General features: G+C 38.0%; 1 protein-coding gene across 2 annotated transcripts in view; it reads right to left on the minus strand.

Moving 5' to 3' along the window:
- SNX25 (sorting nexin 25) overlaps positions 1-16,888 on the minus strand; it is a 79,559-nt gene that overhangs the window by 34,723 nt on the left and 27,948 nt on the right. For both annotated transcript variants that reach the window (XM_050337924.1, XM_050337926.1), the window contains exons 4-7: positions 16,687-16,859; positions 15,626-15,812; positions 8,610-8,680; positions 378-568 (exon numbers count right to left, since the gene is read on the minus strand). In XM_050337924.1, the coding sequence (XP_050193881.1) occupies positions 378-568; positions 8,610-8,680; positions 15,626-15,812; positions 16,687-16,859 (622 nt within the window). The remainder of the gene's footprint in view (positions 1-377; positions 569-8,609; positions 8,681-15,625; positions 15,813-16,686; positions 16,860-16,888) is intronic.

The following is a 16,888-nucleotide window of genomic DNA, read 5'->3' on the forward strand; positions in this document are numbered from 1 at the left end:
CCACACATATTTCCTAAAGTGAATATAATGAGGGTCAAAGAAATACTGCACATATGTTGGCAATCTTTTATTTGAAAACAAGTTGCTACTTTTAGGAAGGCTGTTAACATGTCCTTGCTACCATGCAGTATATCTGAAAAATCACAGATGTTTACAATCCACACAATCCTTTATGAAATTTCACAGTTAGCTACATTCCAAGCTGAGAGATCAATAAGTCTTTTTGGGTACTTCAGTAATCTTTTCCCAAGATAAATAAACTATGCAGCAATTAATTTGTGCTTGACTCCTGGGGGAAGGGTGGGATTAAAGACAGTGAGGTGATATGATCCAGTGCTAACACATTTAGAATAACCTTCAGACAGTGAGATCTATACCTTCTGACTCTGTGGGCCGTCACCTTCATCAGAAGTGCCATCTTCCTGCTGATCATAAGCAGGCCCTCCCAGGAGCCTTATTCTCTTCTCACATTGCTTCTTTGCCACCGTCAGCTGATTAATATACCTCTTCACATTGCGAGCCCTTAGTAGGTCAGCTTTCATTGCTGCCGTTTCTTTTCCCTTTGAATCTAAGAATAAAGCAAATCAGAGTCAGTATTTTACAACTTGAAAACATCATTGTACCATTGCCTCTGCGGCCTGTCTGATCAAAGCATCTGTCTTTCAGGAATCAGCTATGCACATGAGCCCACATAATAGCAAGTTTGTATTTGAAACAGAATGATGATTTTGAAACATGATCACTCAAGGGTTTATACAAAATTGTTCAGAAAAAGTCCTTATTCCAGCATATAGTGAAACCGGACCCCTTCAGCTCTCTTTCTATAGCTTGTAGGAAGACACAGGCACAAGACCTCTACTACAGAATGTACATTTATAAGATGGTGTTAGGAACTTACCTAAAGCCATGGCATGTGATAACACATGGAGGTGATGGCTTATGTACCTTACTGAACATAGCATTGACTGCCTAGACGCATGAGGGACTGAGCTCTATCTCCTCCAGCCCAGCAAGACACATTTCCACACATCTTACTTGCAAATCCAAATTTCTTGAGCCTGATGTGAACAGCATATCATGCAGTACCTCCTCCAGACAACACTGACCAAAGTTCACTCAAATGCTCAGATGACTAAGAAAAAATCTTATTATGTCATAATGTCAAGACTGCACAGTACTGTTAAAAAGTGAAGTAACATGAAGATGACAGCTGAATAAGACTTAGTAATAACTGGTGTAATATTTGTGTACTCTGCATTCCAGCCTCTTCAGCTAATGACCAGGGTCTAAAAAAAGAAGCAGCAGATAAAGCAGATATAAAACCCTATTGTGTTGAAATCAGGATACAACTGATTCACATTTATACACTGATTTTATTTTCCTCTTGTTCAGTGGAAACACTCCTGCTTTTTTGGGCTGCAACTATTGTTCAGCAGCAAAGTACATGACTTGTACTCGCCCCTGGATTAATTGATTGCTCAGGGATAAACAGTAAAGATCTATTCTACTATGTTTTCAAAATATCAAATGCTAGTAAAATCATTTAGATGAAAACAGTATTCAATTCTCAAAAACATTGCTGTTAAAAAACAACTACATAGGTTTGTGAATGCATACACAGCAAAAAGGAAGTCTCTAGGAAAATACTTAAAATACTTATTTTAAACACATTTCTAATATATTAGAGTACCTTCTCCTGTTTTCATTCTTTTATTTCCCCCTCAAAGCCACATGTAACCACCGCATGCAACTGTAAGTTTTGTCATTTGCATACTTAAGGACAACTCAAGGTACATGGAGCTCCCTGAAGTTCTACATGTAATATATGTCCAGATATTCTCCCATTATTTTTTCCCCATACTTTTAATCTCACTTTATTTGCTGCATCTATCTATGTTGGTAAGGATCCTTCCCGATTCAAATACTGTTAGTGTTTTAATGGATAAGCATCATTTGCACATGAGCTGCCATATAATAATGAACTACAGATATAATACTCACTGAAACAAATGACAAAATTACTTTACTATGAAAAAAAAAGCCATCTGTTTTCCTGGCATATTATCTCCACAGGGAAGTCAACAGAGCATTTAATTTAGTGTCACAGTTCCCTGACCAGAGGTACCAGTATTAATTAGAGAAAAGGAAAGGAAAAGATCTTAGGACAAAAGAGTGCTCTCCCTCAATTAAAAACATTTACAGCTATTACAAATACATCAACAGTAGTTTAAAGTGAAGATTAAACCCCAACATTTCCCTCCTGCACTTGACACTAAGATGATTTTTAGTAGTTCTCAATTCTTTCAACAGTTTAAATGCTTTGGGCTCAAAAAGCATACTTGAAATCCTACATTTTCGAAAATCCACAAACAGTACTATGCAATGACCATTCAGCCTTCCTAAAACAAAAAGTACCCTTCCTGGTGAAAACAAGGCATTCTTGGAGGGTTCTCAAAGTAAGCATGTCTACTTTACCTGAACTCTTATCATCCTGTGATTGCGGCAGGCATCCAGGAGAGATTAATGATCCCTACATCCCACCTGCTTCCGGTGATTAATTACTGTATTAACAAAGATCCTTCAAAAACATTTACCTCAGCTCTTCATACCCATAAGGAGCCACTCCACCTAAGAAACACTCAGGGCAGGGATGAATATCATGCTGCCAGCCTGTTCCTGCTCCATGGATAAACAGGGCTGGTCACTGTGAAGTCTGGCAGTGACATCTTCCACAAATAAACAAGAGCCTGATGAGGAGCAGCCCATCATGGAATGTGGCTAACATGTTACAGTGCAGGAAAGACAGCATGGAAGTGTGCACAAACACCGTACATTACTTCCCTCTTACAAATTATGAAATACAATCTAGCAGAAATCTGGAGGAGCATTTTTAACTCAACTGAGGAAGGCTAGGTGGATCACTTTTCTTCTAACCCGAATCTGCGTTTGAGATTTTGAGGTGGCAGTAATGTAACTCTGAGCAGGGGAGTCAGTACACACTATACAGTAAAATAACATCCACCACATATAGCCTCTGTCTGTAAGTCCTTGCATCCCCTTTGGTCACATGCATCTGAGCAGTCAGCCTCTTCCTGTCCTCTTCCACTGATGACCACCTCTCCAAACCCAACTATGGACAAGATGCACTACCCTCAGTAGTGCACACCAAGAATCTCAGGAGCAGAAAGAAAAATTTCCTCTACAAAATTAATTTGAAGGTCACAAATCAAAACAAACAAATCTAGCACAATTAGAATCTGTAACCTTTACCCGCATCCACATGGACTCCCTCCACACTTACTGCTTGAGCATGAGCTCTTTAGGCCTTGCCAGAAAGCTATACAAAAATAATTGCATATGCTTGTTTAACCCTGTGTGGAGGCTGCAGCTAGGGGGGAGGAATCATAATACAGTTTTGTCATAACTAAGTTAGATGGCATCTGTAATCCACTGGAACACACAAGTATCCATTTCATTTCACTCTAAATTATCATCTTGACAAAACCCACACATCACAACCCACACATCCAAGTTAGCCTGGAGCCCCAGTTTCCTTAAAAAAAAGTCCCTTTTTACAGCTGAGCATTCAAGCCTCTTTCAGAACCACAGTACCTGAGAGGCCTGACCACAGATAGTTCTGTTTCTGTACCACTTGTCAGATTCGTTTACAAAAGCAAATATCCAGACACACAGTGGGAAGGTTTAGCAGGAGAAATCTACTGCAACGCAGCAGATCTCTCTATAGAGAAATGGCTGATTATTCGATCTGTCTCACAATCCCTGCTTCAAAAAAGAGCAGTTTTCTCAACAGGGATGCCCTGGGGTTTAATACACTGTGGTGTCATTCAGTCATTCAAGGGTGTTTTCCAGTCATGCTGTGAAGTCACATGTAAGGTAGAGGGCACAGAAAATTAAAAGGCAAGTTGAATAAATCCCTTTATGAAAATGCCTTAAAAAAAAAAAAAAAGAAAATATGTTGAGAGATTTGCTCTGTGTTGCCCTAAGACAAGGTATGTGCCTTCATGGGGTTTTGGCTTTGTTTTAAATAGTAACTAGTAGAAAGAAATCCTTACAAAAATTCTTGTAGAATCCTATAATACAATATCAATATGAGAAGAAACAAAAAGGTGTTTTAAAATTAAAACTAGTGTATTTAAACGGCTTCTGATTCATACTACAGCAAATATCAAGTTGTTGTAGCGGCTTACTTTTGTTGCTATTTCATGATTGTTATTTTTGGAACATTTTCTTTACAAAAATTCAGATTTATTCTTGCTTCTAGAAACTCACATCCTCTGTCATTCATACTACAATGCCCAATCCATGCATTTGTCTTCTTACAAACCACTTTAATAGATCAAAATGCAGTAACCATTTTCAGATAAGCATTTCTGGCCCTTCAAAATATTTCACAGATAGATTTTATAAAAAACCAAAAACAAATAAAACAAAAACTCCAAACAAACAAACAAACAAAAAACCACACCCCAAACTAAAATACCTAAAATTTAGCTTAAATTTGTTTCACGAAGAAATCCTTATCAAAACATAAGAAGAGAAGAGAGTTTTACAGTTAAAGATGCAGAAAGATGTGATTCTTCCATAGCATATGTGACTGTATAGAAGGGTACTGTCTGAAAATATCAACAGGAAGAAAAAACAAACACAAATTAAAACAACCTTCTAGCCTTCTCCTACAGTCACTGCTTTAGTGATTGTCACCATTTTGGAAGAAGATACATAGGAAGACACAGTTGGAGAAGTAAGGCAAATACACGGACACACCAGATTCTGCATTTTGTGCCAGGGTAAATGAGGAAAGCAGTGCAATGTCAGCATGCAAGGTAACGGCTTCCATTTACAGTGGCCTGCACTGCTCCAAAAAACCTATAACATGCCATTTTTTAACTACGAAGGGTTTAATACAATGATGTTTAGAAGTACTTTAAAGTACTTTCTGATTTTATTAGAGGGCCCTAACAGCTAAATATTTTGCCAATAGGTGGCACCAGCACTAGTTAAATCAAGTGTAAAGAACAGTCCTTACTGAGGAACAAGCCTTCCAACAAGTCTCTAATACTGCAAGGCCCCAACATTAAAAATACTTTGGTATCACCAGATAAAAATAGTAAAGAGGTCAGATAACTATGTAGCTCCTACAAGAAGTCATCAGTCTGAAACCTGGTCCTCATCCTTTAATAATAGACACCTAATCCTTTCATAAAAAGAAATATTTTTGGTCAGTTTTAGAGATTTAATTATGTCTCCTCAACCCATAGCAAAGGTACACAATCCTGCTCAGGCATATATATTGCTACTCATGCTGTTGCACAAAGTTTCCTTGGCTAAGCAAAGCATAAAGAGTATAAACAGTAGCTAAGCACTTAACGCTGCAGAGTAATGGCCACTCAAGCTGCACTAACTACTCCCCAGGTTTTTTGCTGTACCTTTTTCTATTGAAAGCACCGCCTCAGAATGTTCCCATGGTTCAAAATGATAGTGGCTCTCATGTGGGACCCCACCTGCATTCAGCTCTGGGGATTCCAGCACAGGGAAGACATGGGCCTGTTGGAGCAGATCCAAAGGAGAACCATGAAGATGATCAGAGGAAGGGAACACCTCTCCCAAGAGGAAAGGCTGAGAGAACTGAGGTTGTTTAGCTTGGAGAAGAGAAGGCTTTGGGCAGAGCTGATTGCAGCACTTCAGTACTTAACAGAGGCCTGTAACAAAGATGGGGACAGACTTTCTAGCAGGGCCTGTTGCTATAGGACAAGAGGTAATGGTTTTAAACCAAAAGGGGGTCAATTTACTTTAGATAAAAGGAGTAAGTCTTTTACAATTAAGGTGGTAAAACACTAGAACAGGTTGCCCAGAGAGGTGGTAGATACCCCACCCCTGGAAACATTCAAACTCAGATGGATGGGGCTCTGAGTAGCCTGATCTAGTTGAAGATGCATCTGCTTATTGCAGGGGGGTTGGAGCAAATGACCCTTAAAGGTCTCTTCCAATTCAAACCATTCTATAATTCTATACCCATGTACATACTATTCTATGCTTGCTCTACTCTTACAGTTTGAGAGTGGGCATCAGGAATCAACAGAATGCTGGCCAGCCAAAGTTCATTTGCTCTAGCTGAACATCCAGGCACTAAAGAAGCAGTTACATTTTCAGGAGGCTACTTTGCCATAGGAAAAAGGAAATAGCTGCCAGTAAGACTATCTCTCACCAGGTTGGAATCAAAGCTAAGAGACACCCATGACACTAAAAAGCAAGAACTCAGTTATTAGCAGGAAAGGAGAGACTTCCATACACATCCAACACCCATGCTCACACATCACTGCAGGCATGCACTAGGTACTGGGGAACAGATTGAAAAAGAAAGTTAGAATAAGACTGTGGAAACACAATTCCACTTTGCATAAAGCTTACATTTAGTTATTCACCATTAAATCCAGGGGTAGCATTATGCTCTAGCATCCAGAAAGGGAAATATCAGAAGGTGACATTTAAATAGTGTCTGTTCTACAAAGATTCCAACAATCTTTGTATTAGCAGTGAGCTGTGCTAGGTGTTTTTTTGTTGGCTTTGGGTTATTTTAAGGCAGGTAGCACAGCTTTTTGCTTTAATCTTTTTTTCTTAATATTCAGGAACATATTAGATTCATTAACATATTAGGCAAAATGTCTCTACCTACTTCAAGAAAAACAAGTCACAGAACAGCCTTCAGAACCAGATTTTAACCCCCTTCAGTTTTGATAGCCCTCCTAAAGTTTACTGTACATAGATAAAACCTGAAAACTTTTGACAGATAAAACCATTAGTGGAATAACAAAAGGCTTAGAAATCTGCCCTAAATTTGTGTGAACTATAAAAAGATTGTATTGCATGCCTCTGTTGGACATAATGTTCTGTACACGTCAAGCAAAAAAATGTCACCTTTTTCTTGAGACACAATGTGAATAACCATTGGCTCTTTAAGGTTTAGCCACAATAGTCCCGCTGGCTAATATAGCCAACAGTGGTAATCAACCCTTAAATGACATACAGGGTTGCCATAGGGCTGAACTGACAATCATAGTCCATACCATAACACAAAACTTCAATGGACCAGCTAGTGCAATTTCTGTTGGATGTTTTTTTTAATACAGATAGAAGTTAAGACCACATAAAATTGCAGAACCAACTTCACCACAGAATAAGTGGAACCAGATCTAAAATCTTTTTGTATCTATTCTGCAGCACCAGACACTTGTAGCTTCAGAAAAAACATCTTCTGTTCAAGGTTTAGAACACTGGATAATTAAATAGATGAAATCAAGTCAGATAGAGAAGAGTGAGGCAGTAATTAATTGTAGGAACCTAAACTGTATAAAAATATTCCCCAAATCAATTCTTGTCTCAAAAAGACCAATGGCAGCACAAATGGAAACACAGGTTTAGCGAGATTGATTTCTCATAATGTACTCAGAGTTAACTTCCCTGGTTTTATTTTATTACTTTATGAAACAGACTTTCCATTAACTTAGATCTGAGAAATATTAATACCAGTATCTACAATGTACACTTGAATTAAAACCAGCACCTACTTTTCCTTTTATCTTGGTTTGACACAAGTAATATATCCTACTGGAATGCACATCTAGTTCTATTTTAGAATGTAAACAAAAAGCATGATCAGTGTTGACCACCTTAAACTTTCAGAAACCTGAATATGAACCCCAAACTCTTCAGATTGCCCAAAGGTTCCCCACCCTATAGTGTGTTCATTTTGTTTCTGCATTTTTCACTACACTTGAATTACTTTTTAAAGTCTTCCTTTCTGATACAAGGAGATAAAAAACGATTTGGGGTCTTTTTAAACCCGAGAGATAGAGATTAAATAAGAACCTAAAATCTTTTAGATTTATTTACGAAGAAATTAATTTTTACTGTCTGTTGCCCTTTTATTTTGCATTGATACAACTTAAGTAAATTTGCCTAAGCAAAAATCTGGTCTATAATTTTGCCATTAGTATCATCTCCTGAAGATATACCACAGTTTTGCTACATTTTGAGAACCATAAAAGCAGCATATATAATAAATGTAAGTACAAATATAAGATGCACGTGCTTTTAAAAAGGCAGATACTCCCAAAACATTATGGAAAGATTTAAGAGCACTCTTTATTGTAACAGAAAAATGAAAAAATCAAAATAAAGTCCAACTGAATTATGTTGTATCATTCCTTCTTCAGTGTTTTGAAAGGAGAACAGTGAAATTGTGAAGAATGGATTGTATGAAAAAGAAAGAGGAAACTAGATTCTCAGCATATGAATTTCTAATGCCAGAAATCCTAACTGCAGCAAGTTGTAAAAAAATAAAAAAGCATCATAGATGTGACCTTTCTCATGATCCATCAGCTTAGATGAAGACAGGGTAGGGGGATAATCACACCATGGGAGTTTCTGGAAGATTCAGACAAATGAAACAGATGTGAAATACTAAAGGCATAGCATTCCTAAAATCTGTCTAAAAAACCCACACACACTGATTGCATATGTATGTCGGGGGTTCAAACAGCTTTTCAAAATGAAAACAACAGATGTGACTTTGCAAAATTGAATCTTACCTTTCTGCCTCTTCACTTGGGGAATATTGCTGATTGTTGTTGCCTGAACGATTTCCACTACAATTTGATACCTAGTTTTAAAAACAGTAGGGAGTAAGGGTGAAGAGGGAGAAGAGAAAAAAAGATGGTATTAATTTTTTACAATGTGTTCCTCATACAGTACACTTCAGAATTAATAAAAATCAAAACACTTCCACCTGCTCCTTCTCATCTAGAAGCAGATTAATTTCTCAGTATACCTGCAACCTAAGGAGCAATGTGCACATGGAACAGAGAAAAAACATTATCCTGAAACAAAAAGAAAACATCCAACTAACAATAATATTGTCCTCTTCTCTCAAGTGCTGGCACTGAACAGACAGTTCACATTCATTAAACACACTGTAAAATCGCACTCTAAATATTAAATGTCAGTTTTCTGTAGGAAACTGGGATGGAGTTCAGTTCAAAAGTAAAGAGCTGTCTGTAAGGTTTTTCCAGCTAATGCACTCAATACATATATGGAGCATATGTAGCTTCGGAGAAGCAAAAAATTACACCTAAACTTGTAAAACATTAAAGTACTATGCTCCAGGAATAATTATAACATGTTTATTACCTAAAACTATACTACACATAATAGTAGACCATTAATGCAGTTAGCGAACTGAATTTTAAGTAAAACTGATTTTTCAACAAACAGATGGTATGCACTCAGCAAAGAAAATGACTGTCAGTTAAACGTTTCATAAATGTCAAGATATGGTCATAACAAACATTCAAATTCTTCTCAGTGCACTTACTTTGGTAGCTATCAATACTGGTAGGAAAGCAAGTATTATAGAGAATTTACTGACTATCAAGATTACTCCTAGATGAAAGCTGAAGTGTCCTGGAAAGGCTGCTATTTCTGTGACTACTTATTCTCCATTTAAGAAAGAGTCTATGGATCCTTAAAATATATTTTCCTTCTTCCACATGAACCTTTATTTCACCAACATCACTCAGTTCCCTCCATGTCTCTTGCCTCCTACAACTCTTTTAGGATTTTGATTGTCTCCAGCTCTTTCTGTAGACACACAGTGTCGTGGTTTTGCCCACCAGCCCATCCCTGGGGCTGAGGATGGTTTTGTCCAAGTGATTTCCAGACAAAAGAACCAATCAAAAAGTTCAGTGACGCCTTTGCTAATTACATCTTTAAGAAAACAGAAGAGAAAGTTGGTTGCGCAGTTGAAATTAAGCAGCCATGTAGGAAAGGCGGCGTAGGGTCCTGAAGTGCCAGGTTCTCCTCCTTCTCGGCCCTGGGTCAAGTAGGGGGCAGGTGCGGCACTGAAGCCTCCTTCTTTGTGAGAGAGTGAAAAAAGGTTTAAAAGACGAACTGCTTAGATGAGAAACCACTGCAGAAGAATTCCAGCCATGAGATAACAGGACTTCCAAGGCCAAAGCTGGCAGTTGCAGGAGAGAGAACAAAGTTCAAGGGGAGAGCTGCTTTTCTCCCTTTCGCCTCCCTCCCTTCAGCAGGGCAAAGACTGAGCACAAAATCCCTGCCACCTGTAAAGTTTGTTGGGGTGAAGAGACCCCCCATGCGGCTCACAGAGGAGCTTGTGGATGTACCAGAGATTTGTGACTTTAACAGAGAGAAAGTCTTATGCTGGAGTAGAAGCGGCTCAGATGAGGCAGAGTCTTGTTGAAGACTTTGTGACCATGAGGGGGATGACGACCTACACTGGAACAGAGAAACGGTTCGGGTAGGGATGTTGGGCTTCATGTGTAAGATCCATGCTGTTGTTGTTGAAGATTTATGACCCTGAGGGGAATGAGGACCTACACTGGAGCAGAAGACAGCTCAGGTGGGATATTGGGATCCGAGGTGATCCAGACTAGACCCATGCCGAGAAGTCAATCAAGGACTGTTCTCCCATGGGGAGGGACTTCCATAGGGAAACAGGGGTGAATTCTTAAACCATTATCCCCTGTAACCCTAGGAAGAAGATCCATAGTGCAAGTGTCCCCTTGCAAGTCTATGGAAGGAGACCCTTCAGGACCTGGGTAACTCCCAGCCTTCAGTTTTAACTCAGGAGGGGGGTAGGCCCAGCCCTGAAGGCTGACACAGAGAAGGATAAAGGAGTTCCAGCTACAACGAAAATGCTGCAGAGTTACTGGAGAGAGAGCTGGAACTCCAAGAATGAAAAGGACTGCTTCTCCTCCTTGGACTGATATAAAGGGAGGTGGGGGGAGAAGTATCTTCTGTAAATACATAATACCTTTTACTTAAGTAGAATTGTTGTAAATATAATTCTTTAGTTTTAGCTTGTTAATAATAAATACTTATACTTTTTTTCAATTCAGTCTCTTTTTGTCTGCATAAACCTTCTCTCAACTAATAGTAATTGTATGGAGGGTGTAAAAGTAAATTGAGCCAGGGCAAAACCACAACACACAGTTTCATACACACAGCATACACTCACAACTACACTTCCAGAATTATTTTTTTTTCTGCAGCAATCTACAGTCTACCCAAATCCTTCAATTATGAAGGTGAAAACTGAAAATCTGTTTGCAAACCTTTAATTTTTCTAACCCTATTTCCATTTGCCATTACTGTATCTTGGTTGTTTCCATCCACCACCACAGTTCTTGCCCAGTCCAGAGGAAGAACAACCCCATGGTAATGGTGGTATTCTAGTGTGTAGAAGTCCCTCAGCTATTTCCCTACTCAGACAGACTTCCCAAATTATTCAGGGCAGCTCACTTGGACTTCTGATGTCTTGGTTATGTGATCTCTAAATGTACTGCAACGACACTCATTCACCTCTCTCAGGTGTTGTAGGTTAACTGTGAATATTATAAATTTATCAAACCAGGTACAGACAAGCAAGTCAATACTGCACACGGAAGGCAGTTTCCATTTTTATCTTGCAACCTTTTTCCTTCCAAATTTACCTCCATTTGTTCACATTCATGGTTTTACATGTTTGCAATACCAATACTGTAACACAGTGTCTCTTTTTTTTTCCTGTTTCTTATTGTATCACCTTAAATATGGGAGATGCTCTGAGTTACATCCCTGAAGATACTATTTAGTCTGTTCCTCCTAAGTGCTGGGCTCTGTCTGTAACTATGGGACTGCAGTATAACACTGCATCACAGAAACACTAGCCTAGCTACATTGCCAGACCATGACCCTTTCTCCTTGAAAGTCTATTCCAAATATTCTAGCTGCTAGACATCCTGTGGTGTTGTTGAGCAAACATCTGTGGAATTTTTAAATGTGATGTGTTAATTTAACTTTGACAAAGTGACTGTACTTGATAAACTGGACAATTCGTGGCCTCACATCCACATTGCTTCCACCTTCCCACTTTTACCCCTTACCTATTCTTTATCATATTCATGCCCTTCCCTCATTTCTTAAGTGAAAGGTGATATAGAGCCAGTAATAATGGTCTTTCTTACAATGAATTCTTACCATAAATACCTTTTTCTGCTATAATAATAAATAACAAAATAAATAGAATGCTATCTTGGAAGCAGAATAAAAACTATCCACCACTTTATTTCCTTATCACTATTTGCTCTCAGCTATGTTTTTAATTCAGCGTGTCTTTAGTCTTTTTCTGGCAGAGGAAGTAAATTTGTTTCACAGTTGATGTGGAAGAATTCATCTTTTCTTCCTTATTTGTAGCAGACATCCAATTAATCCATGCTAACTTCAATCTAAGGGGAAATGAAGGTGAAATTTCACTGTTTAACTTCTTCTTTAAAGACATAGGGATAACACACTTTGTGAAAACTTGATAATAGAGAAATAAAAGTCTGCCTCCCTCCATGAAAAGCAATAGAGAAATGAAACATTACAAAGACTGAGAGTGAAGAACATTCATAGATAACCATACAATGGTCCCTTTTGCAAAAGGTTCACTGGTTCATTTGTTTTTTTTCCCAAACAAATTCAAGTCTTTAGAAGGCAAAGTTATGACAAAAAAAAAAAAAGGAAGGACAAAATAGCTTCTCAGAAATCAGCAAATTACTTTTTATGAATTGGATGTTTCAACAAAAACAATAGAGATAAGTTCTGCTAAGCGATAAAGTGACCAAACTTCAGAGGCCCACTACAGATACTAACAAACTATAAATTCAAAAGTATCTCCAAAATTAATAGTAAATCATTCCTGCACCATTTAAATAAGTTCTAAAAATAAAATCCATAAAAGAAATGCAGGAAATCAATATTTCTTACAGTAGTGCTTCCAAGCTAGGAGAGAAACAAAATTTAGAAAATCCTCATACCATTATTATCCTTTCAGGGAGAACTATTTGCATGGCAGAGAGCTTTACACTTGCTTACAAGGAGATCTACAAAGCCACCCTCTCTTTTGTGATTTCCTGGCCAAGAACAACACACACCCTTCAGCCAGAGGTTTGCACTGATCCAGTCAGGGATTTTCCCTGTTTTCCCCACTCCAAATACCTGGTTTTAATCTCAAGAAAGCCTAGCAAAACTTTGTTAATGACATCAGTCTGGAAACGTGCCTTATGGGACTTCTCTCGAGTACTGTCACGTGCATACACCAAGGAGCACCCAGGAGTCCATGCCTTCTCGACTGTGGTCAGTCAAGAGTCTCAGGAAATGTTTATCAGTGTCTCATGGCCTCTTGAATTGAGCAAGGTATTTTATGTTTATTTTATTAAATAGATAGTAATCAATCTGCAAAGTCAAGCACGGCAAGAAAGTTTCCTATGAAAAGAATGAGTTTCCTAGCAGCTGTAGTGCCTTGGGATAAATTTCCCTCAAAGCTAAGCCTACACAGAAAATTGCTACTACTTATCTCTGTTCTTTACCAAGATGTTACGTGACAGCATTAGCAGTAACAGGAGGAGGTTTACAGTTCATGAGTGCCATGCACGGCTTAGAATAGGCACTGAAAAATTATTTCCAAATAAAAGCAAGGAAAGGAATTCTTGGTGAACAGAATATTATTACCCAGAATAGCATCTAACTGGGAAACCTGTTTACATACAACATGCCAGTAATTTATTTGTTGTAAGAAGAGAAATGGAAGCATTTCCTCCACTCCCACCACTACAATAGATGTTTTCCGTGCTTCTCAGTGATAATTGCACAACGGTTTATTTATTTCTTCCTCTAACTCCTTCTTGATAGATTTTCTCCGTGGTTCATGAAGAATTACAACTGTTGTTTTGTTGGTTTTTTTAAATCCATACACCATATAGGGCCACTGTTTGGTTTTCTTGATGCAAATCTGTAAAGTTTCACTGGTTAATCATGAAATCTTTGCCAAATATACTACACAAATTTGAGATGATTACAGGTTAGCCCATCTCTCTCTGAGTAGGGTGTAGAGGAACACATTTCAAAATGATGATAGTTGGACTCCACAGGCTAGAAAGTTAAAATGTAAGTGCAGCCAAAACCACACTTTTATAAAGCAAATCTGCTCTCTGGTATTGCAGAACACAATTTCAAGTGACCTATCAGCTAAAAAGAGAACACATTGAGCATTAATGTGCTTGAACAACAACAACAGAAGAGTTGGGTTTCTTTTGAAACAAGCAGATCCATTAGTGTGATTATGCTAATAAATATGTCAATTAGGTTTTAGGAAGAGTCTAATAGAGACTAATTTCTGCTCGCAGAAAAGACACACTGTCCCAGAGTAAAGAGCAAATTTTACAGCAGATGAACAATAAGTAGCCAAGCAACAGAATCATTTCACCATCACCTAAATGTATTTTCCTATCTCAGAAATGCAAGTGGTTTCAGAATCAAAGAGAAGAACAAGAGAAAGTACGATGTTTTTATGCAGCCCACACGCTTCATCTTGGTTACCCATCTATTGGCCTGATCAAGCCAACTCTAATGGAGTTCAGGGTCACAACAGATGACACAGAATGCACCAAACAATGTCGATATGCCTGTGTATTTCAGCTGTTACTGCAGCCATTTAAGAGGACAGAAAGCTCACCTGCAGCAGCAACAGAAGTGAATTGGGATGAAATACCAATTCCAGCTGATGGCAAGAGATTAGGACAAACACTCTGGAAATGGCTTCAGCAACCCTCCAAAGCTTTGCTCTGCTCAACAAAACCAACTAAAGGACATCTAGGGAGGTTCTAAAACAGCAGTATCTCTATTCCCTGCTTCCCAGTGACTTGTTACTTATCCTTTCATACACGTCAGAAATCAGCTCAGCTATAAAGATAAGGCAAGCAAAAACAACTGGTTCTTGGGCAAGCAGGCTTGACATACAAGTAATATCTCATGTTAAGATTAAAGATGTAAGGAGAAATTATGAGATGGGGGTTGGAATTTGTATGAAAGTCACCAGGTTCTATTTGCATTAGAAAACCAGGAACATCAAACAAACTCATGATATGTAGGAGCTCAGAGGTGGTTTTTTTGATCTTTAAGGAATCCTTCAGAGTTCATTACTGTGTTTGAGAAGGATGCAAGTGAGAAACACCTCCTTGCAAATAGTCCAAGAAAACATCTTACCCAGTTGGTAAAATGTGCTGGAAATGAAACCCTTCTTTCCATGTCACAGAATCATAGCAAGCTGTTCTGAACACTCAGTGTCACTATGGTCACAACAGTGCAGAGCCACCAGACCACCACAGCACGTAATAATTCATAAAGATAATGAGGAGATAACCACGCACACTAGTGGAAATTCAACATATTATTTCATCTAACTCTGCAGAAAAAAGTTGTAAAAAAGAAAAAAAAGTCCATTATGCCTTTCCTACTTTTCAAGCATTTATACCTTTCAAAAGTACAGACATCTCCAGTATAATACTAAGCAGAATTTTTATGCATTTTCTGCCACTGAGCTAAAATGCTGACTCTACGAGAGATCTAACAAATGTTGTGGCTTATCGTCCTTACTCTCTCTGCTTCACCAAACAAAAAGAAATCTAAAATTAAAAACAAAAATCACAATTCATTCAAATCTCAGTAATTGGCTGGAAAAGAAGCATGTTTAGTTTTGAATGAGCTACAGTGAAACATTAAATACCTCAGTTGTTTCAGGAACTCAACATCAGAGCTGCTGTTGATGAGCTTGATAAACTCCTCATAAGAAGGAGCATATGTGTAGTCTTTCTTCTGATGCTCATTCATCTGTTCTCTGTACTCCAGCTGGCTGAGTAGCATTCGGTTAATATAATCTGGATCACTCAGCAGTTCCACCGCTGGTTTCAGTACTGGAGAAGAAAAATATTTTAAAACAAAATCCTTATGCTGAAGAATAACTGCTGTCTTTCAAAAGAAAATTGTAGATAAAAGGCAAAAATTTTTATGCAAGCTGATAAAAATGCAAAAATCCAAAACCAGTCTTCTGGACCACATAGTACACTTGAGATTGCATGTACCTTCTTGATAAAATTGTTTGTTCTATTGTGTAAACTGATGCACATTGGCAAAGCTGAGCTCTATTTAGAAAATTCCAAGTGCTTTTGTTCTTTCTGCTGTGTGCTTTGAAGGCTATGACATTATAGTCACTATAAAAGAAAATTTAAAGTAAATTGAATCACAAAATATACTTGAAACTTCATAATTTCTCAGTTTGACTTCAGTGACATAAAAAATGTACGGTGTATTTATAACCACATTAAAGTGTATCTGATAAAATAAAAAGCAAAATAGAAATCCCTCAATTAAAAAAACCACACTGGATAAATCAAAGTCTAAAATAATGAATTAATATCATGATTCAGTTATAAACACATCCTTAAGTCTACAGATTCTATGTATCTGAATATAAAAGGGCAGAATTATTCATATAAGCACTAAAAATAATGCCAAGGAAAACTGCAAAAGCTGTTCCTCTATGAAAAAATACAAAATGGGAAAGGACAAATTGTGTTTTATCCTGAAATGTGCTAAACAGCCTGGCATCAAGTCAGGACAGCTCAGTAAGCGCATGCTTGATTTGAAGAATTTAAAGTGTCTTACTGGTTATCACAGTAATTTAATTCCACAACGTAAAAGCAGAGCACCAAGACATACATAATGAAGTTTGTAATTGCTAATACTGTACAGGTGCATATGGTTCATCATCTCTGATCTTTGATCTACCTTTTGTTGCAAGTATTTCTGCAAGGACTATGCGCAAGCTGACAGACTGGACATCCTTTGAGGGTAGGAGACAATACACCAGGACTTGAGAACATTTTTGCAGGAATCTTACTTCTTCATCAGAGCTCCTCAAGCATGAGTGCAGCAAAAAAGGTCTTGGTGGATCTTCCTGCCTAAATGGAAAAAAATAAAAAAAAAAAAA

The sequence above is a fragment of the Myiozetetes cayanensis genome, unplaced genomic scaffold (assembly GCF_022539395.1).
Source record: "Myiozetetes cayanensis isolate MyiCay16 unplaced genomic scaffold, myiCay2020 scf7, whole genome shotgun sequence".
NCBI classification, from domain to species: domain Eukaryota; kingdom Metazoa; phylum Chordata; class Aves; order Passeriformes; family Tyrannidae; genus Myiozetetes; species Myiozetetes cayanensis.